The sequence below is a fragment of the Caloenas nicobarica genome, chromosome 13, assembly GCF_036013445.1.
Source record: "Caloenas nicobarica isolate bCalNic1 chromosome 13, bCalNic1.hap1, whole genome shotgun sequence".
NCBI classification, from domain to species: Eukaryota; Metazoa; Chordata; class Aves; order Columbiformes; family Columbidae; genus Caloenas; species Caloenas nicobarica.
The window spans coordinates 7,214,611-7,235,653 of NC_088257.1; the positions used below are offsets into that span (position 1 = coordinate 7,214,611).

Consider the following 21,043-nt stretch of genomic DNA (forward strand, 5'->3'; position numbering starts at 1 on the left):
TGGGGACCAGGACGCTGTCACCCCGGCACGGAGCAGGGCTGACCCTTGGGGACCGGGACGCTGTCACCCCGGCACGGATCAGGGCTGACCCTTGGGGACCGGGACACTGTCACCCCGGCACGGAACAGGGCTGACTCTTTGGGACCAGGATGGTGGCTGTGCAGCAGCAGCAAGACGTGACCACGTGCCACGCGTGCCCAGGCCACCTCGGGGACGGATGAGAGCCAGGCAGGGTGGGATAACGGCAGTTTATTTCTGAGCTGGGTACACAACTGTGTGGCAAAGGCAGGTTGTGGTGGCTGGTGAGCGAGGCGGGGGCTGTGTCCTGGCAGGGACAGGCTGCAGGACGGTGGGACCCTGGGGGACAGGGGTGGGCTGGCGACAATGGCGTGTCCCAGGGAAAGCGAAGAGGTGACAGGGGAACGTGCTAGAGCCCTGGCAGCCCAAGCATGCCCACCTGTCTCAGTGCTGCTCTTACCAGCACCAAGGTTGTGTCCCCTGGCGGGGGGAGCTGCTGTCACTGCTGTAGCATCTCCTGGCACCTCGACTGCTCCTACTCCCCCCTGGCTGGGGACAAGTGCTCTGGGGACCCACTGCCCTCCCTGGGCACCCACTGCTCTTCCCAGGCTCTGCCACGGAACTGTGTCCACCCTGATTCCCTCCTCTCCCTGTCACCTCTCAAGCCTCCCTCTGACACTGCTGCCCTTGGGGGGGCCTCTGCCAATCCCCCCAGCCCCTTGCAGGGTGCTGACCCTGAGCAGCTCCCCGTGGGGACACCAGCCTGTCCCCAAGACACTCTCAGCATCACCTCCTGCACTGACACCTCCGTCAAACCCTCTGCAACCTTTAGCACTTCCTTTGCCCCGCACCTCTGTCCCCCATGTCCTCCCGCCGGCCCAGGCTGCCACAGCAATGGCTGGTCACCCGTGTCCCTCCATCCCACAGCGGTGGGGACAGGGATGGGGTGAGCCTGGGGATGGGGACAGTGACAGGGTACAGGATGGCTCTGTCACTCTCCTTGTCTGGGCAGGGTAGGAGAGCACCTGTAAATGGTCCCCTTGATGTGGCAATAAATAACTTTGGCTCTCTTTTTTGGTCACTGGGGAAGGACTTGAGGGAATTTCTTCGAGAAGGGATCAAAAGTGAAAAAGAAGGCAATAAAGAACTTTGGGGTTGGGGGCTGGAATAGAAAATTAACTTTTCCTCCCCCAAATCCGATTTCAGTTGAAACCAGCCAGATCTGGAGACTGGGAAAGGGTGCCCTGGCCGCAGCACCCATTCGGCGCTGCCCACGCTGCCAGGGACACCATGACCCCATGGGCAGCGGCACTGGCTGTGCCACCCTGGGAAAGCAGAGCTGCAGTGACACCCTGGTTCTGGGGACAGGGGACTTGCAGGGGATCGCGGAGCCTGTCCCTGCTACATGGCATGGGGCTGTGGAGGGAGGAACCCATGCCAGGGGCTGGCTCACCCCCGCTGCCCGTGCTGCCTGCGCTGCCTGTGCTGCCCACGCTGCCTGCTGACCAGGCACTCCTGCCCCGAAAGGTTAGGGTGGTAAAAATAGAGCAGGGCCATGGGATGGCAGGCAGGCGGGAGGCACCTGATCCCCCCCGGCAGGCCAAGGGGCCAAGGCAGGGAGTAGGGACACTGGTTTTTGGGGACCACAGCCCTGAGGGTTGGGGTGTTCCCGGTGTGGGGGTCAGCAGGTGGCATTGCCCAGGCTGGTGGGGTCAGGGAGGAGATGGCCATGGCCAGCGCTGGCTTGTCTAGGAGGTGCAGGGGGCCCCCGATGGCAGCCCCCCTGGCTTCAGGCGCAGGCTGCCGGTCCAGCCGCGGGGACAAAGAGTGAAGCTGTGGATGCCCGGGCTCTTGGCCCCCGAATCTTCGGAGTCCAGCGAGACATCCGAGTCTGTCGGGGACCGGGAGGTGCAGCGCTTGGCCAGGGACCGCCCGTCTGCCATGGGGGATGGCAGGGGGCTCTTGGGGCTGGGGGACAGCCTGGGGACAGGGCAGGAGGACGCGCTGGGTGGCAGCAGGAGCCGGCCACCCTCTGCCCAGGCAGCTCGGGGCATCCCGGGGGAGGCACAAAACTGGGGGCCGTCTGCTCGGGGTGATCGCAGGGGGCTTTTGTGGGTGGGCGAGGGGCTGCCCACGCTCCCCAGGATGCTGCTGGCAGCTTGCGGTGCCGGGGCTCTGGAGCTCTCCAGCCGCGCCAGCCGGGGGGACTGGGGCAGACTAGGGGGGCTGGTGGGGATGGGGGTGAATGGCCGGGAGCCCTCTGGCCCCGCGGCTTTGGGAGAGGAGCTCTTCCTCCGGGCAGCATTGATGATGTTCCTGGCGAGCCGCGCTTGCATCTGCCGGCTGGCCCGGGGGTCAGCGTCCTGCCGCAGCGGGGACAGGGACCTCTCGCTCCACGCTGGGGACATGGGGGGCCCCTCGTCCAGCTCGGGCACTGAAGCCGGGCTGGCCCAGCCGTCCAGGCTGCCCAGGCGCCGCGACAGCCGGGGCGTCCAGGTGGGTGATGCAGGGAGGGACGTCCGCCTTTCCTGGAGGGGGACAGAGAGCAGGTTAGTGCTGGCACCCTCAACAGGGACAGAGCAGAGGGACAGGGGCAGGACTGGTGTCAGGGGAAGCTCCTGCTGGCTCAGCCCTGCAGGAACTGGGGGATGCGTCCTTGTGCCTTGCACCCCCTGCAAGGGCTCCCAAAAAATGCATTTGCCTCTGCACCAGCCAATGAGGTTGGGGCAGGCTGAGCCTGCAATTAATCGTTGCCTAAAATATGACCCAGGACCTCTTGCTACCTGCAGCTTCCTAAAGCCTCCCTCCAAGTGATGCATGGAGACCTGCCTTCAGCCACCCCAGGGGACCGTCACCTGCTCCCCGGCCGCCAGAAAAGAGAAGAGCCATGTCTGACAGCACAGAGAGTGTATTCAGAGAGGAAAAAAAAAGAGAAAAATGCAGGAGAAATAAAAGCATGGTCAAATGGCAACTCATTACTGCAGGAAAGAGTGGCAGGAGCAAGGGACAGGCAGAGGCACAGCTGGACCACGAGCATCAGGCTGAGCATCGCCCAGCAGCTCTGCCCTCCTCTGCCCTGCACATCCCTTGCTCCCAGCTGTGCCAAACAGCGCTGCCTGTCCCCAGCACCGAGCCTGGGGAGGGACAAGGACCCCATGGTGTCCCCGGTCCCGGCACCACAGGGCTCTGTCATTCCCCTGGGGACATGGCTTTCCTCTGTGGTGTTGAAGCGAATGAGGACAGATCCTGAAGGAGCAGCAGAAGAGACAGGAGCAGGCACAGTGCAGCGGAAAGGCGGTGTGTCCCCTCCAGGTTTGTTTGGGTAGGAGGCTGATAGGAGCTGGTGGGACAGAGGGCAGAGCCGGCAGCTGCTAGCTGCGAGAGCTGGAAAGGCAGGAGACGAGGAAAGGACGGAGCCAGAGAGGTGATGATGCTCCATACAGTTTCTAGATGAGAGAAGAGAGAAAGTGCCGGTGGCCCCATGGGATGGGCAGGCTGCTGATGGCTCTTTGGGATCCCACGGGTTCTACGCCCCCAACTCCTGCCGGGACCCATTACACCGGGGGCTCGCCCCTGTCCCAGCACTGCAGCCTCACAGCTACTTCTTTTTCCTTTTTCCCCCCTTTTTTTGTGGTTGGTTCGGCTGTTGGCACACCCGTGAGCAGTTAGGGAGGACTCAGCCGGCGGAGGGAAAACATTCAAACCCCTGTGTTTTTCTCTCCGCCACCACTACTTGTAGTAAAAAGAAGGTCTCCACACCTGCGGCTCGATGCCGGCGTTCCTGGTGGAATAGGAGGGTCGGGGCGCCTGGAAGCCCCCCTTGGCCCGAGGCAGCAGCGGGCGGCATGGGGAGCCCAGCAGCACCTCGGCTCCGGAACGAGTCAGGGGCAGAGCGGCGGTGCTGGGGAAGGGGCTGGAGGTGGTCTGGCCAGCACTGGGCATGGCAGGGGGATGCCAGACAGGGGAAGGAGGCAATGGAGAGGTCGGGCAGGAGGCTTGCTGAGGGTAGGGGTAGGCATCAGGAAGAGAGGGTCTGGGTGGAGGCATCTCGCAGGGCATGGATCTCGTCGTCCCCTTGGATGGGGAGAGGATGAAGAGTGAAGACTGGAGCTGGTAGGGCTGGTGCTTGGAGATCTCTAGCTCCTTCTGGGAGATCTCATTCTCCATCAGGTTGCTGCCGTACAGAGAGGCTGGGGGGGTTTTGGAGGGCCTGGAAGGACTCTTGGAAGGGTGTCTGGAGACCATGGGTGACAGGCAAGCACTGGCATCGTACTTCCAGGAGGGAGGCAGGGACATGGTGGGCGATGGGGACCGCAGCAGCTCAGGCTGGGAGGGAGCCTCGATGATGAACTTCTCCATCCTGGACTGCCGGCGGGCGAAGAGCTCGGCCCCCTTCCCTCTGGCTTCACTGAGGTTGTGGCTGGGCTGTGGCTTTGGCTTGGGCTGGATGGTGGGAGACTTGAGGCAGGAGGACCACGCCGGAGCATCGTTGGCTGGCGGGAGGTGCTGCCCGCCCCTGGGCGTGCTGTTGGGGACAAAGTTGGCAGCTTCAGCCCCGAGTGCAAAGGGCTCGTCCTCAGCACCAGGCTCCCCCTGCTCCTTCTGCTTCTTCCTGCTGTCTGCGCTCTGGACCAGGTCCAGCAGATCAGGGTTGGGGCCCAGCTTCGGCTTCTCAACGAAGGTGAACATAGACTTTTTGCTGCCTCTCCGGGCAGCCGACTCCTCCAAGATCCCCGTTTTGGGCAGGGGGTTTGGTCCGCTCACCCCGCAGCTCAGGGCGGGACCTGGCAGCATCTTCTGCTCCCGGAGGGGGTACAGGGCTGAGTAGGCAGGGGGCGAGCAGACACGGGTGAGCGGCGGGGGGCTGCTCAGGGTCTCTGCGTAGGTGGGTGGCGGGGGCAGCTTGGGGACGGGGGGTCCCTCCGTGGGTGGGCTGCTGGCGGGGGATGCCTGGGTGCCAAATGGTCTGGCCGTCCGGTTCTTCACCGGCTTGGGCTTGGCCAGGGTGAGATGAACCTCGTAGTACTGCCGGCCCTGCACCCCGTTCTGCCGCTGGACAGCCGGGGATGCTCTCCCTGTGGCTGTCCCTGCTGGATCGTTGGGCATGTTGCTGGGCACCTCGCTGGGCACTTCGCCGTTCTTCCCCTCCTCGGGGCTCTGCAGTGGGGTGAGAGCCACTGTGCTCAGCCCCGCGGGGGCTCCTGCATCCCTGAGCCCCCCCACCCCGCTCTGCACCCCGCCAGCCGCCCGCTCCTGCACGCCGTTGGTGGCAGCTGATGCCATGTTCTCCTTCAGGTAGATGCTAAGCGGGACCTGCTGCGCCTCGGCAGGCTCCCGGCACGGGGAGGTGTTCACCCGCAGCTCCTCTCCCGAGGTGCCGGGCTCTGGCTTGGTGCCCTGCCCCTCGCCCTCCTCCATGGCTGCTTGCCGAGGCCGGGGCGCGGGGCTCAGCAGCAGCCCCCCGCCATGCCCGGCCCCGGTGAGCCCGTCAACACGCTGCTTGCGGCGGTTGAAAAGCAGGACACCCTTGGAGCTGGGGCTGGGTGCCGTGGTGAGCTGCGCCGCGATCCTCCGGCTCCGTGCCTTCGCCTCCTTCAGCTCCTTCTCGGAGAGGCTGGCGCTGCGGGAGAGACCTGGGCAGAGGGGAGAGGGGGGTTAGGGTGGCTCAGCGGGGACGTGGGACTCCAACCCTCCCACCCAGGACTGGCAGCCCTTCCACCAGGTATCCCCCGGCATCCCAACCCGTTCCCCGGCTGCTGGGGGAAGGCAGGAGGGATGTTCCCGGGCTGGGGTATGTGGGGGGATATCACAGTTCGGGGGTGATGGGCAGCCAGTGCAGCCCCTGCCAAGAAGCTGAGCTGCAGTTCTGCAGACAGACGGCAAAGCCCAGGGGCACTCGGGAGCTTTCCTCCCATCCCACCCTCTATTTTGCTGGGCTCTGCATGCCCACCGAGGTGACTGTATGGGAAAGGAATTTCTCCAAGGGCTTTGGCAGGTCTCAGGTTGCAGTTCACATGGTTTTGTCCCCCCGCTCGAGCAGGCAGCAGGCAGGGAAGGGGCCAGCACATGTCCCCCGGGCCCCTTGCCCCAAATCCTGGCACTCTCAGCCCCGAGCGAGCAAGAGATCAAACCCAGCGTCCGCAGGGAGATGCCAGCCCGCCATAGCTTCATGGCAAGGCCAGTGACCAGCCCCGTCAGGGGACCAATGTGTGGAGCAACACGAGATGGCAGCAGCCGACAGAAGCTGTGCAGATCCTGACCCGCCAGCCACGGCTATAGCCTGCAGCGCCGCACCAACCTCGTGCCTTCGGAGCCTACGCAAGTGCTAAAAGCAAAGTGCTAAAAGCCCCGAGAAAGCCCCACGGCAAGTGGTTGGAGTGCTGCTGGGCTTCTCATGTGCTGGCCAAAAGGTCAGAGTGTCAGCCCTTCCCAGAGGCCAAAAGGATGTGGAGCTGCCAGGAACGCATTTTCTCGGGGTGAGCAATTTCCTACAGGCTTGCCCTTAAGCGCCCACGGGAAGGGCAACGTCCCCGGCCCCGCCGAGGCCACTGCTGGGGGACAGACCTGGGTGTGGAGCATCAGCATCACCCCAGCACCCACCCAGCGTGCAGCCCCCTCCGCAAAGGTGCTGCCGGGGTGGCCGTGACGGCGTGTCCCTGCTTCGGACAGGGAGGTGGGTGGCCACGGCTGCCCACCCTGAGCCCCACTCCTCTGGGCCCCGCCAGCGCCTGCTCCCCTTCCCTTCCCATCCCTTCCTTTCCTTCATGTGTTTCTCATTTTCTTGCCTTCTGTGCTGCTTGGGAGCCTTCCAGGATATTTTCAGCAGTGGCTCAGCCTACCAGCGAGGGAAGGGATGAATGACTAAGCCAAATCCTTCCAGCAAGCCCACGGTGAAGCAAGAGGGCTGCTGCAAGCTGGTCATCTCCTTTTCTTTACCCTTCATCCCTTCCACCTCCCTCAGCACCCAGCAAGTCCCCGCCATGACCTCAGCACTGCCAAGGCATGCAACATGGCCCTGCCTCTCCAGAGGGGCCGGAGAGGAGGAGGAGGAGGGTGGATGAAGTCTTCAGGCTGCCTGATGGGAGGGTTTTGGCTGGGCATGGGGGAGAAGAGGCAGAGATGCCAGTGGAAACTCTCTCCTGGAGACGAGAAGCCCGTCCGCAGCGGCGATGCTGGCGGCCAACATCTCCCCCGGTTCGCGCCCGGCATTGTTTAACGCCCCGTTTCTATTTGCTTTGGCGGCGGCACAGAACGGGGCCGCGATTTCCTCTGGCCGGGCTGGCTGGAGGGCAGCCAGCACCGCGGCTCCCACTCTGTGGGGTCACCCTCGCCACCTTCATCTCTGAAGCAGAGGAGAAATACGGCCAAGGACCCATTGAGAAACAAAGCCACAGGCTCCAGATGTCTGCGAAATTTGTGCTCCGAGCCGAGCATCCCCGCTTCCTCGGAGGCTGAGGCCGCCTAAGAAGCTGAGCTCTCGATGGAGCCATTTCGCAGCCTCTCGCTCTTGCTACTGCCTTTTAACAGCAACTGAGGGGCCCTGGGGGATCTCCTCCGTGCTGGAGGGATGACTCAGCCCTTGGCCAGCCCATTCCTGCTTGGACTAGCTGCCGGATACGCTCCCGCATAGCCAGGACCAGCACCAGGATTTGACCCCTGAGATTTTGCCCCCAGGATTTTGCCTCCAGGTGTCCCCAGCCTTTGCTGCTGCCCAGGGCACAGGTGTCCCTCCAGGACAGGGAGTGCTGCAGGATGGGAGCCGCCTGCCTGAAATCCCCTGCCTAGAATCTATTCCCAGCATCACCTTGCTGACCCCCATCCCCTATGGGCTTCCAGCAGCCCCTCTGCCCCTCCGACCCAGTACCTGCTATTCCTGGGCTGTTCCACCCTAGCCCGTTGGATGGGAATCCCTCAGGATACTCATGGGGATGCTGGGGATAATAATTGCTCTTCACATCCAATGTTTATCGCAGGGATGGAGAGCACCAAACCTCCGGCAGGCCAGAGGAGATTGCAAAGAACAACCTCGTACACCACCCTGCTGGCACAGCCGCACACAGCCCAGCAGATGGACTGATGGACAGATGGACGCTGCAGCCCTGCAACCCAGCTCTGCAGGTACCGTTGCAAATGTGGCTTATCATCACTTGACCCAGGGTGACATCCCATCCCCAGCTGAAGGGCAGGGACCAGCTCCTTCCCCTTTCCCCTCCAGTCTGAGCCATAGAACAAAGTTATTCGACCTGGCCCAAGAGCCTTTAGCCATCCGCTGTGGTGGCCAGAGGGACGCCCATCACCTGGGGCAGCTCCTGCACCCCTTGCTCCCTTCCCAGCCGCAGAGAACATCCCTCCATCCCTCCCCGCCACCCCCTGCCAGCCGGGGAGCCTCAGGGGGCTCTGGCTCTGCGCTTCCCCCTGGCCCCAGGCAGTCGGGAGGGAGCTCAACACACTGAAAATGTCCAGGTGCTGGGGAGGAGAAGGAGGGGTGCGGGGCTGAAGGCAGCCCGAGCAGCACAGGGAGGAGGCAAAAGCACAACTATGCAGAGCCGAGGGCACCCGGGGCTCACGCAGCACTGGAAACTGGCTTCCGCCCATTAACGGGAGCCCAGTCCAAAATCTGACGGGTGAGCAGCTCTTCTCGCGCTCTTCCACTCTTCCTTCCTTCCGCCTCACACCACGCACTGTCTCACCACTGCGCTGCCCTTCGGGAAGGAAACATCTCCCCTTTCCAAATGTCCCAGATTCTTCCAAGAACAACGAATGCAACCCTGCCAGCGCCCTCCGCTGCTGCCTCCCCGCTTTCGGGGGGTCCCCTGGCAGACCCCAGCCCCGTGGTCCAGGGGTGCGGGGGCAGGACATGCTCCCTGTGCCCCGCAGCATCGCCAGATTCCAGTGCATGCGAGCAAGCAGCCCCTGGTTGCTATTTCAGTGCAATGCACTTCAGCTCTGGCCAGAGGAGCCTATAGATCTCTAGCTATATATTTCTATAGGCACTTGGTCTGTAGGTTTCCTGTTGCTCTAGAGGTGACTTCCAGCAATATCCCGTTAGTGCAGGGCTTAACAGCTTCTTACCGAGCTGCCAGTCATCCTTCCCACAGCACGTACTGTGCTCTCTGCTCCAGAGCGAGGATGATGAGGGTGATGAAAGGCATTTTTGTTGCTCTCCCCTCCTGGTGAGATGGGGAAAAAAGAAATTCCTTCCAGCTCAGCTTTCCGTGCAAAGGACGGGTCCCCCCACGCAGTGCTAGTGCAGAGTGTCTGAAGTCCAGCCAGCAAAGACTGGAGTCACCACCCAACCCTACATGATGGTGAAGGACGTCAGACCCTGCCTGTGGCCCACCCTGCCCTGACGTGGGCTCCAAGAGCTGGAATGAGACAAGGATTTGGCCCCAAATTGCAAGGAGGAGAGATACCCCAGGGCTCTCTGAGCCGACAGATTCAGTGGAGGTTGCTGGTCTTGATGTGGCTGGGATGTCACATGAAGAAAATTAGTGACTTGGAAGCTGTCACCTTGCAGGTCTTTGTGACTGCAAGCACTGGGTGTGGTGGTGAGAAGTCCTTGTATGGAGGAGCAGAGAGGTACTGGAGTCCTGGTGGGGCCAGCGGGATGCAACAGGCCATGTGAAATCTTGGAGTCAAGGCTGGCAGGTGACTCTAAAATCTATCCCTAACCTGCTCCTGGTTTGGATGTTCAGCCATCCCCGCGCTGGTGTCCACCTTGGCGAGCTCACGGGATGATGCTCAGGATGTCCCACCAGTTCATCTGCCGGTCACAGGGCTGTCGAGGGCCAGGCAGAGCAAGGACCAGAAACCCCAAATCTACCTTCATACAGCGCAACAGCCGCCATCCATAACCCGCAGGTGCTTTTCCCCCTTTCTGACCATTTCTCAGGCTGTGGCGAGTCAACCCAAACAGTGCCTCTTGCTGGCAAAATCCCACCAGCAAAACCAAGAATTAAACTGAAACAAACCTCATCTTGAGAGAGACAAATGCCACTGCCATGCCATCTCCCTGCCGCGAACCCAAACACACATTTACAGCTGGATGGTGCTGGGGAGGGGGCATCCAGTGTTTTTCACCCAAACATTGAGGGCCTTGGACACTGAGGAAATGTAAGCAGGTTTTTTGGCAGAGAAGCCAACTGGCCTTTTGCCCCAACTACAGCTGTGCGGGATTTTTTGCAATGCGCACAAACTCACACACATTTAAGTGTGCACTTTCCTCCAGCTCCCAGGCTTATCCCAAATAATCTACTGCTAGGAAAACAAGGAAAGTAGCACAGACGGACAGTCAAGCTAGCTAGGAACAAATACAAATCAAACATATGGATAAAAATATGACAATTTTCTGCCTCATTCCCAGCTTCCAACACTCCTACACCCCAGATAGAAAACCTCCATGAAGTTTTTATCTGTGCTGGCCCTGCAGACCCAAAAAGCCCCAGTTCAAGCAGTGGGTGCCGTGGTGGGAGCAGACCCTGCCTGCCTGGCAGGGTACACCATGCTGGGCCTCTCATCGCGGGTGCCTTTGCCAGTGACAAAATCTGGCACAGCAAGAAAATTCGATGCGCTTGCAAGTTTTCCCTGCACTCTGTTCACAAGGGCTTTGCTGGATTTGGAGCTGTTTGCCTCTCTATGCCTGCTGCCCTGCTCTCCTCCCGGCTCTCAGCCATGCCTCTACCTTGCCCAGCACCCAAATTCTGCCAAAAATGGCCCCATAATCTCCAAGCACCAAGCCCTAGTGCATCCATTTCCCACCTGAGAGGAGGAGGAAAAGGGGCTGGGGAAGTTTTGCTCTTTAATAGGGGTTCGCTGTCCCTGCCCCAGCCCCGCTTCCCTGGAGGATTCCAGGCTGAGGTGATACAGCGAGCAGCCCCAGTTCTCTGTGCATCCATGCTGGGGAAGAAGAGGCTGCTGCTACCACAAAAGCAGAGGCAGCAACTTCCCCCAGCTGGCCAAAATTAAGCTTTTAGCTTTGTAAAAGGAGGCTGCAGCCAGGAGGTCTCCTCCAGGCTGCCCTGCCATCCATCCACCCAGCGCGCAGCAGAGCCAGCCCATCCCATGGCCAGGTACCACGGGGACCCCATCCCTCCCGGCAGGTGAGTCCCTGCCCCACTGTGCCCAACGGTGCTCAGATTTGTCACGACACATCCTGGGTTAATGAGGGCCCAGTGACAGCCCCACCAGGCTGGTGTCATGAGCTGGAGGTGCTGGCATGGCGAGAGAAGGTCATCTGGCTTATCCCCGCTGGGTGGACGGAGCAGAACGAAATGGGGCCTTCGGCTGTCCCTTGCACAACGCGTAAGGGATCCATCCCACTGGCTGCCAAGCCAGAGGGACAGACCTCGTGTCTCCAGTGCTGGGTGGCACAGCCAGGGGAGATCATGTCCCCGCTGGGGGCGACAGGGGACATTGCCTGGGAAGACGCTCTGCAGAGCTGGGAGATGCGATCCTGCCGAGCCTTGGGGGGAACCTCCACATCCCCCCACGTCCTCCCACTGTGCCTCCCACACTCCACAACCTGCGATGGACACGGAGTGTGGGCAGAGAGAACCGACACCCACCTGGCTAATTTATACATAGAGAGAAACCCCACTCAGCCCTTGCTCCCCGCTAGGCTGTCTGCGGCTCCACTCGTCAGCCCTTTGCCCACCATCCACCACCCACGGGGGGTTCTGGGCATGCACCTCCCACCCTCCGTGCACTGCCGGCCCCCGGCACTCCCGGACATACCCAGCCCCGGGACCTCCCTTGCACCCCGTCTGTGCTCCCACCCCGCTTCTGCACCGCACCCCCCGGCACCCCGTCCCTGTCCCGGTGCCCCCTGACCGGCTGCATCCCCCCTCAGCCCTCCCGCAGCCCCGCCCGGGGGCAGCCACCGCCCCCCAGCCCCGGCCCTACCCGCGGTGCCGGTGCCGCCGTCGCCCCTCGCAGCCCGACTGCACCAGGGAGGAGGCGGCGGGCAGGAAAGTTGCGGCAGCTCCGCCCTCGGAGCGGGCCCGGGGGGGGCGGCGGGCGGGGACCGGGGCCGGGGGGGTGGTAGGTCCCGCCGGCTCTGCCCCTGCCCTCCTCGCCCGACCGACCGGACGGGACGGGTCCCCCTTCCCGGCGGCACCGGCAGCCGCCCCGGCTGTCCCCGGCTGCCCTGCCCCGGCGCTTCCCGTCCCGGCTGGGTCTGCCCTGAGCCCGTGGCCGGGTGAGAGCAGCCGGGGAATCCCCTTACCCAGCCCTGCGCACCCCCTTACCCAGCCCCAAGCCTCCCCTTACCCAGCCCTGTGCATCCCCTTACCCAGCCCTGAGTATCCCCTTAACCCGCCCTGCGCATCCCCTCACCCAGCCCCGCGCATCCCCTTACTCAGCCCAGCGCATCCCCTTAACCTGCCTGTCACCCTCTTTTCCTCCTCTCGGCGCTGCTGGGGACATGTGGCACCTCACGTTTCAGACACTGGGGGAGCAAGGCCTCCCCTTGTGCTGGTTTCCATGATGCCTCAAGAGCTGGGGTGCTTGGAGACGGGCAAAAGTCCCAGCACCAGTGTCACTGCCCTGGAGACACTCTGGGAGGAGCACCAAAAGACTTTGGCCAGGAGTGTTCTGCTTCCAGCGAGGGGGGACTGCAGCCCTGGACAAGATGATTCCTGGGGAGCCAGCATCACCTCCCACCTCCACCACCCTGCTCCCGCCAGGGCTGCACAGCTCCTGGGCACTGCTGCGGGTGGGACCAGTGTCACCCTGTTCCTGAGCCTGTACACACCGCAGGATAAGCTCTTGGCTTTTTTTTTTGCCTTTCTAATTTCCTTTTTTCCTGCCCCTCTTTGCCTTTTTATGCTTTTCTGGTTTTTGGGGGTGACTGGCGCTGGCTTGGCAGCCTCCAGGGAGTGAAACCTTCTGTTTATTTGCACACCAGACAGAGAAACCAGTCCTGCCTCCTGCATCGCCCAACCACTGCCTCTACCCAGGGCTCCTGTGCTCCCCTAGCCTGCCCCAAGAGGTGCCAACCAGCCCGGGCCACTGTGCCAGATATTTGGGAGCAGCCAGCCTCGCCTTGGGCAGCTGGATAGGGACCAAAGGGGTGCTCAAGACCTGCCTGGGTGGGTCTGCACTGCTCGGGGGGGCACCCGCATGGCTCCCAGCTGGCGGGACCACCCCTGCATGATTTTGGGTGCGGACGGATGCACCGCTTTCTCTTGCGGGAGCTGCATGGGGGAGAGGTTATTTTACCCCCAGCCAGCCAAGGAGATAAGGAGTAAATCCCCAACACCTCCTGGGGATGCTCCTGTGAACACCCTGCTGCAGAGGCAGCCCCTATACCACCTGTTCGGGGACCTGCCCTTCTCTTGCTCCTCTGTCATGGTCCCTGCTCTGAACCAAACCTCTCCTTCACAAATCTGCAGGTTTTTTGCAAGGTCCTGGCATTGTTGCCGGTGCTCAGGACCCTCAGCAACATCCTGCCCGGAGGCTCTGGAAAGTCTGACGGGTCCCATAGGCAGTGGCTGGTGGTGATCTCACTTGGAGGGGGAGGAAACGGGAGAGACAAACTCTTTCCAACAAACCTGTTGAGTTACTTTAAAATTCCAGGCTGGCAGCAAAAGTGCTGGATGGCGGCGCGGGTTAGGAAAATGCTGAGCCTGGACACAGCCAGGCCTGACCTTTGCCTGCTACAGATCTGCCGTCCCAGAGCAGGGTGAGAAATGGGAAGACTATTTGGGTCTGTCTGCTTCGCATGCTGGGCTCTGAAACACGATGCCCGGGTGGTCGGGAGAGCTGCTGGGGCAGCAGTAAGCCAAGGAGCTTGGCTGAGCTTCCCAGTCCTCATCCCGTCTGGGGAGCCGCTGGCTTTGGGGACATCCGACACCCAAAAAAGGCGGGGAACAGATTTTTAGACACCAGGTTCATGTCGAGCATCCCCGGCCGGTCCTGTCCCTCCGCATCCTGGGGACTGCTTTGGGAAAACCAGGCTCTGAGCAGAGCAACAGCATCTGATAACACCATCTCATGGGGACAGTGACACACCTGCCTCGGCGCCATGTGGCAGCTGAGATAACAGCTGGGCAGGAGCAAAATAGAAAGAAGGATGGAAGCAGGGTTTAAAAATGGGTCCAATGCCTGTAAGAGGATGGGTCTAATCCTGTGGGAGCATGCCCCCTTGGTGGGGAGGTCCGGGTGTGGAGGTGACTGTTGTAACGCTAGATATGCGCCTGTATTTGTGTCACTGTGGCTGAAAGGACAGTCGCAGAGAGGAATGGCTGTGAAACAGAGCTGTGAAGTGAGGTGATGGCACTGAGCATTGTAGGAACCAACCAGCCTGAAATAAGGCGCTTAATTTTTAAACCAGGGGCTGAAAGAGAGATGGCTCCAAGCCACATAATGCATGTTTGGCCATCCCCACACCGACTGATCGGGCAGAGGTGTCCTTGTCCCAGACAGCACCCCAGGAGCTGTCCCTGATCACCCCCCTTTTGGCAGGGTCCTGTTGAGCCCCGAGACCAGGGTGAGGGCTGGGAAACCCACCCTGCTTGTGCTGCACTTGGGCTGAGCTCTCGGAGACCATGGGAACCCACTCACTGCCTTCCCACCCCCTCTCGAGAAAAGCCATGGATTCCTCCTCATTTTTAAGGCCAGAGAGATCATCTCAAGCTAAAAAAGTCCCAGCGGCTTGCCGGGAGCCTGAGACCTCTAACCCAGCAGAAGTCCTGCCCTGGGAAGAGCTGGGCGTTCCCACCGCTGTACTGGGCAGCAGCAGCCCCAGAACTGGGGTCGCACCAGTGCGTTTTGGGGTGTGGGGTGGTAGTCAAAGGGGATTTCTCTTACCCACTTTCCTCAGCTCACTGGTGGGGTTGATGACGACCCGTTGGATCTTCACCACTTTCCACTCCTGGCTGTCGTCGGCCACAGGGCTGGCTGCTAGGGGGGGCAGCTCTGGGGCAGAGCTGGGGAATTCTAGGGGGGCTGTGGGTTCAGTTTCTGAAGCCAGGTTGCTGCCATCCAGTGTGGGAACCGGCGCGTCCCTGTTGAGCACCCCTGGCTCCTGCCGGCAGCTCCCGCTTGTCTTGCCTCCCACCAGCCCCGTCCATCCCTCCTGCTCGACTGGCTGGGAGGCGGGAGCACCCTGGAGCTGATGGCACCTCTGTCCCCCTCTGCTCTCCATCTCCTGCCAACAGCCAGTGTCCCCCTCAGCGTCCCCCTCGGCCATCCCGCAGACACGCGGGTTCTGCACAGCCTCGCCGGGTGGGGGGCAGCCGGGCCGGGTTTGCAGGCAGGGCTGCCGCAGCGTTGCCTTCAGCATCTTTGCCGCTTCTCTTCGCTGGCACTCCAGGGCCTTTCAAACCCTCTCAGCATGGCCGGGGGGCTGGCTCCTCCCCGGCAGCGTCCCTCTGAGCACGGGCAGCGTCCGAGAGGGCAGGCGGCCACGTGTCAGGCACAAGCCCAGTTTTCCTCCTCTTGCAGGCAGAAGAGCCAGGCAGGAGCCACGGCAGCGTGCAGCTTTCAGAGACCCAGCCGTGGGGATTCACCTGGAGGACGCGCGTCTCCAAGGAGGATTTTGCAGGAATTTCTCTTGTCCAGGCAGGCAGAGGAGCAGCATCCAACGACCTGTGTGAGAGGAAGGGGGAGTATTGAGGATGCTTGTGCATGCACTGGTTTCTTCTGGCCACAGCCAGCAGAGCATCTCTGTGAGTCCCCAGCCTGGGGTCCAGCCCCAGCACCACTCCCCACAAGGAAGGACCCCCTGAGACGCAAAAACTCCTTTATGGGCTCACTTGGAAATGCCTCCCACCCCTGAGTTCCATAGTCTCCCCCCCTCAGCACCCTCGTCCATCCATCCTCATCCCCAGTGCAGTGTCCAGGGCTGGAGCATGGTGCTCAGCTCCCTTTGCTGTAGCAGCCCAGGCGTGGCCACAGAGCCCCCCGTTTGTGGCCAGCGCTGGGGGATGGCTGCTGCTCAGGAGGTGGGAGCATTCAGGGAAGAAGCCCGTTCCCTGCAGGTGGGGGTTTGCTCGGGGTCAGCAGGAGCCCTGGCTCCCACCTCCATCCTGCTGGAAAGCAGAATTCCCAGCATCCAGCTAACCAAGCTGTGTTTAACCATTGACTCACGCAGCGCCGGGACAAGCGCAGACAGACCTGCTTCCCTTCCACCGAGCGTAAATCCTGCTGAATGACGAATGCACGCACCAACACAGCCGAGAGGCGAGGGATCAGCTGGGAGAGGGGGATGTCATCGCTCCTGGGGCAGGATATGGGGGAAATTCCTGTGCCGTGAGTCCTCAGCAGATGCTCAGCATAGCCTCACCCAGCCCTGCTCGCCTCAGGGTCCCAGGGAAGCGCCCGCCAGGGCATCGCTGCTGCGGGGAGACTCACAGAGCCCACGGCACACAAACCGTGATGGATTTTCCAGCCTAAGAGTCAGCTGAGGAGGAAAAGAGGTTTCTGCTCAACCCAAAACTTTCCCTGAGTTACTGCAAGATTTTTCAGCTAAATAAGAAAATGCACCAGGTCAAGCCGTGGGTTCAGCTCGGGCAGAAATACACCCTGCAGCTTCATCTGGGGCTCGCACAGCTTCTCTGCAAAAGTTTTCCCATCTTTAGCAAGGTTATTTTGGAAAAGAAGACAGTTTTGAAAACTTCCAGTGAAAGTTTTGCTGTCAAACAGGCACTCGGGCATTTCCCAAATGCAAGGCTGCATTTTTTTGAGAATGCCCAAAGGAAATCGTCTGCCCTTTCTGAAATCCTTCCTCCTGCCTTGCTCTGCTGCAATTATTCAACACAGATTTGCAAAGACATCCTGGGGGGAAAATGTCAACATTTCTCTCTGAAAAAGGAATCTCACCCAGCTCTTTATGTAATTCGGGGCCCCAATAGTTGCAGGAAGCCACCCACATTTTTCCTTAGAATTATGGCAAGTTGTGGGAGCTGGAGGGAGCTGGCTTATCTCAAATGAGGACAAAGAGAAAGTTGCCAAAAATAGTCCTAGCCCAGCCCGGGTCAGCAGAGACCCTGTTGGAGCAGCTCTGCTGCCCCGGGCTCCCACCCCCTCACCCCGTCCATAGGGAGAAGGTTTCTCGGGCAGCACGATTCCCACCCATCCTACACCGGAGCTGCCTCGGCAGTTTGCGAGCCTGTACCGCCTTGAAAACCATCTTCCAAAGCCACCCCCTTGTGTGTCGGGAGCGTTTTCTGCAGATGGGCATATCCCGGGGACGGGCGCCCACGGTCCCGACGTTCCCCAGGCAAATCCCTCCCTGGCAAGCGGCAGCATTCCCCAAGGACACACTGCGGGGACGGGGCCGCCCACACCAACAAAATACCGAGTCACACATGTTCTGCCTCGCTGGGGGCCAGTCTGAGCCCATGCCGGCAGGGGGACGGTGGCGGAGCTGCTGGCAGAGCAGGCGCCTTCCCCCCGGGACACAGCTTCTGGGCTCTGCAGGCAGCTCAGCACAGGAATATTTATGGCTAACGTGCATCTCTAGCAAATGCTGGGGGGCTGATGCTGTCTGCTCAAAGACCGGCTGGGTAGGATGGGTATATGTGCTCGGGTGCGTCATTGAACCAGCAAAGAGGAGCAGCATTGCCAGCCACATCCATAAAATCAGGCTGAGATACCAGCCACCCCTGCCTGCAGAATGAAGCTGTAGAGGGGTGTGAGAGTCATTTTGGGGACCACTTCAGGGGCACAGCACCAAACTGGGGTGTAAGGGATGCTCAAGTTGGGTGCTGGCACACAGCTCAGCCCCAACAAGCCTCTGCCCAACATGCCCCCCCCAGGGAAAGCATCTTGCACTCCGCGCAGAGGCAAGTCCCTACGAGAAGCTGCAAAATGGTGCCAGGAAAGGGAAGAATAATAATTAAAAACCCCTTCAGTTCACAAAGCACCAAAATCTGGCAGCAGGGAGACCTTTTGCTCGGCTATCTTTCCCTGCCCACTTGCTAGCGGGTGATGCACAGTCCCCCCTGCCCGGCTTTCTCACACACTGCCAACCCCCCCGCCATTCAAAAAAGAAAAACTAAAGTTAACTTTCCACCTCCCACACAAATATTTTTGGCAGGCGTTGCTGGCATTCAGGCTGTAGAAAGTCTTCATCTCTGTCTGCCCGCGGATCCCCGGCTGGGAGACCCAGGGGACCGTGGTGGCCTGGGCTGGTCCTGTCCCAGCCACAGCACCGGGGCAGGAGGTGGCACAGCCGTGAAAAAATGGGGTGCACCTCCAAGACAGCTCTGGGGACCATGGGTGGCCTGGCCACAGGGATGCCACAGGGTGGGGTTCGGATTTGCCCCCAGGCCTGGGGTCTGTTCTCAGTTCCCCGTGTTGTCCCCAGCCCCATCGCTGCCAAGTTCTTGGTTTGCATCATCATTAAACGAGGTGGGCTGGGGGGTGGGAAGCGGTGCAAAAGCTGTCCCCGGCACAGCGGGGGCTCTCGGGTTTCCCCGAGGTCAGGCAGCGGGTTGCTGTCACTCAGGCAGGACCTTGCTGTCCAGACTTGCAGTCCCCAGCTCTGGTCACAAGACCAGCTCCGTCCCTTTCCAAAATAGCCCAGCCGCAATGTACGTACATTTGGGGATCTTCACACCTTCCCCGTGCCAGCAACTGAATGTCCCCTCGGGGGAACTGGGCATCTTCCCCCATTGTCACCCTCCCCCATTGTCCTCTTCTCCCCGTGGCACTGCAGGGGACACAGAGCCTGGATCAGCTGCAGCCCCAAAGGGTGACCGCAGTTCCTTGGGGTGCCCTGTGTTTCTTTAAGGCAGCGCTGCCTTCACAGCTGATATGGGAGACGTCTTTGCGGTGTAGCTGTCACCCAGCGGCATTTGGAGCCACGCCTGGGCCACCCTGTGCCCGGACACTCTCCCATCTGCTGCAATTCAATATCCAACATCCCCCCCAGCTCTCCGGGTACCTGTCCGGGACGTGCTGCCGAGCCACGTGCTGGGGGAAACACAGCTGAGATGCCTATGGGGTGACCTCCTCCACACACAAGGACCCCACTGCTAAACCCCAAAGCCTTGCAGGGCTGGGGCCAGCTCAGTGTCACGCTGTGCCACTCTGACATCCTTCCACAGGAGAGCGAGACCGTTTCCATCACGGAGGGGATGGCAACGGGAGGTTCACGGGTGGGCTGTGCGGGATGGATGGAAGCCTCTGCGGCACGGCAAGGGCTCTCTGCAGGGGTCCGGTGCCCAGGGAAGAGGTGCAAGGAAGCTGTGATGTGATGTGACTGCTTCCCTTGGCATGACAGGTAACCAGCCTTGCTGGGCTGGATCCTGTCCCTGGAGTGAGCCCTGGGAATGTGGGCAAGGACAGCAGCATCCTGGCCGCTGCAGGGGATGGCAGGCACAGCTGCCGGCAGCGTGCTGGGGAAAACGAAAGCCTTTTTCAGGGCTGATTTACTGCCTTGATGCAAACTGGGATGGAAAAAATAACATTCCTGAGTTCCCATCCCTGTACAACTCCCGTGGACCAAAATGTCCTGGCGCGTGGGTGCCCACGCCAAGCTGTGCCCTCGTCCCCTGCCCACAGCTGGTGGGGGGAAAGCAGCAGGAGAAACGCCTGAAGACAGCACGGGGGCTGCGGGACACCTGAAGAGTTATCCTGATTAAGCAGTGAGCTGAGCAAGGGAAGAGGAGGAGGGAAGACAGAGGCATCTGGGACAGCTGGACCGTGTCCCCTTCCTCCTCCACCCGACGCGGGAAGCAATGGCTGGATGTGGCTGCATGGGCTGCTCTGCATGCCTTTGCACTGCTCTGCATCCCTTTGGACTGCTCTGCATGCCTTTGCACTGCTCTGCATCCCTTTGCACCACTCTGCATCGCTTTGCACCCCTGCACGGTTCCTCACCCAGGCCCTGGGCTTGTCCCTTTGCCGTTCAAGGGGAGGAGAGCTCACCCGGACAGCTCACCTCTCTGCTGGAGCGGGCTGGGAGTGGGCTGGGGTGGAGCACGGGGCTGGGGGGATGCTGGTCCCTTGGAGGGCAGCATGGTGCAGGCTGGGCTGGACATGGGGTTACACGCATGTTGTACCCCAGCACAAACATCCCAAACAAGCCCCAGAAGATGTTTGCACCTGCTCCACTGCTCCAGCTCCCATGGTGCTTTTTGTCGGGTTACTGCCCTCAGCAAACTTGCTCCATTCCTCCCACTGTTCAAACCACCTCCCAGCCCCAGGCTGGCGGGGGGCTTCGGCAAACGCAGATGCTCTGTCGGGATTGACATCCATTGAAACTCAGTCTGTGCACTTCAGCTGAGTGACACTGACTCTGCTCAGCCCTCCTGACTGGGCCCAGACATCAGTTTTCCCCCCATCATCCCTAATGGGGTTGACTGACTTGGGGGTCCCATTCAGACCATCCTGGGAGCCACTTGCACCCCAGCTGCATGGGGCAGATCCTGGGCTGTCCTCCTGCCCTTTCCTTAACTTGGATCCTGCAAGGCCAGATCTAAACAGCAGCTTAAGCTGCTGCATCCCTGAGGGTGAGGACAGCCCCAGCCCAGCTGTTACAGCTGCCCCAAGCCCTTCTCAGAGCAGTTTTGGGGAGCAAAGCACCAGGTTTGCCAAGCACTGGAGACCCCAGGTCCCACCAATTGCCGCCCAGTGCAAGTCCGAGGTGCCACGAAGGCGGGTGACGGTCCCCAAGGACCCCTGGCCACTGCTGCTCAGGGACACAGGGCCATCAGCTGGAGCCCTGGCAGATCGCTACGGGAAGCCAGGGATGAAACTGCAGCTGAGCCTTTTCAAGGCTTAAATGAAATGTAAAACCGGGGAGGTCTGAGAGAGAAGACGACCTTAAAGACCAAGCTGTGGCAGCTGGGGCAGGGAAGCACATCCCTGCTGCTATAAACCCACTGAGGGCTGAGTGACAAACCAGGGGCTCCTTCCAGTTCCTGGGACATGCAGAGCTGAGGTGGCTGGCTGGGGGGAGGCAGGACAGAGGGGGCTCACTCCGGTTGGGGTCCAGCAGCCCAGCACAGGTCTCCCCAAAAAGCAGACCCAAGCCATGTCAGAGTGAGCCGGCTTGGCCAGCTGGGTATAGGCAGCT

General features: G+C 61.0%; 1 protein-coding gene across 1 annotated transcript; it reads right to left on the reverse strand.

Moving 5' to 3' along the window:
* Window positions 1-246: 246 nt before the first annotated feature.
* SYNPO (synaptopodin) lies at window positions 247-15,307 on the reverse strand. Its single transcript, XM_065643758.1, has 3 exons — window positions 14,827-15,307; window positions 3,778-5,651; window positions 247-2,546 (listed from the first exon to the last, which is right to left on the reverse strand). Exons 1-3 carry the CDS (start codon window positions 15,299-15,301, stop codon window positions 1,767-1,769), a joined length of 3,129 nt encoding a protein of 1,042 aa, XP_065499830.1. The 5' UTR covers window positions 15,302-15,307; the 3' UTR covers window positions 247-1,766.
* Between the last annotated feature and the right edge of the window lie 5,736 nt (window positions 15,308-21,043).

Bases quoted from the DNA above. Each gene is read 5' to 3' on its own strand.
- SYNPO (XM_065643758.1), bottom strand. From the start codon at position 15,301: ATGCTGAAGGCAACGCTGCGGCAGCCCTGCCTGCAAACCCGGCCCGGC. The intron at 5,652-14,826 runs GTAAGAGAAATC...CCCTCTGCCCAG, and splicing joins CAGTGAGCTGAGGAAAGTGG to GTCTCTCCCGCAGCGCCAGC. The intron at 2,547-3,777 runs GTGTGGAGACCT...GTCCCCCTCCAG, and splicing joins ACGCCGGCATCGAGCCGCAG to GAAAGGCGGACGTCCCTCCC.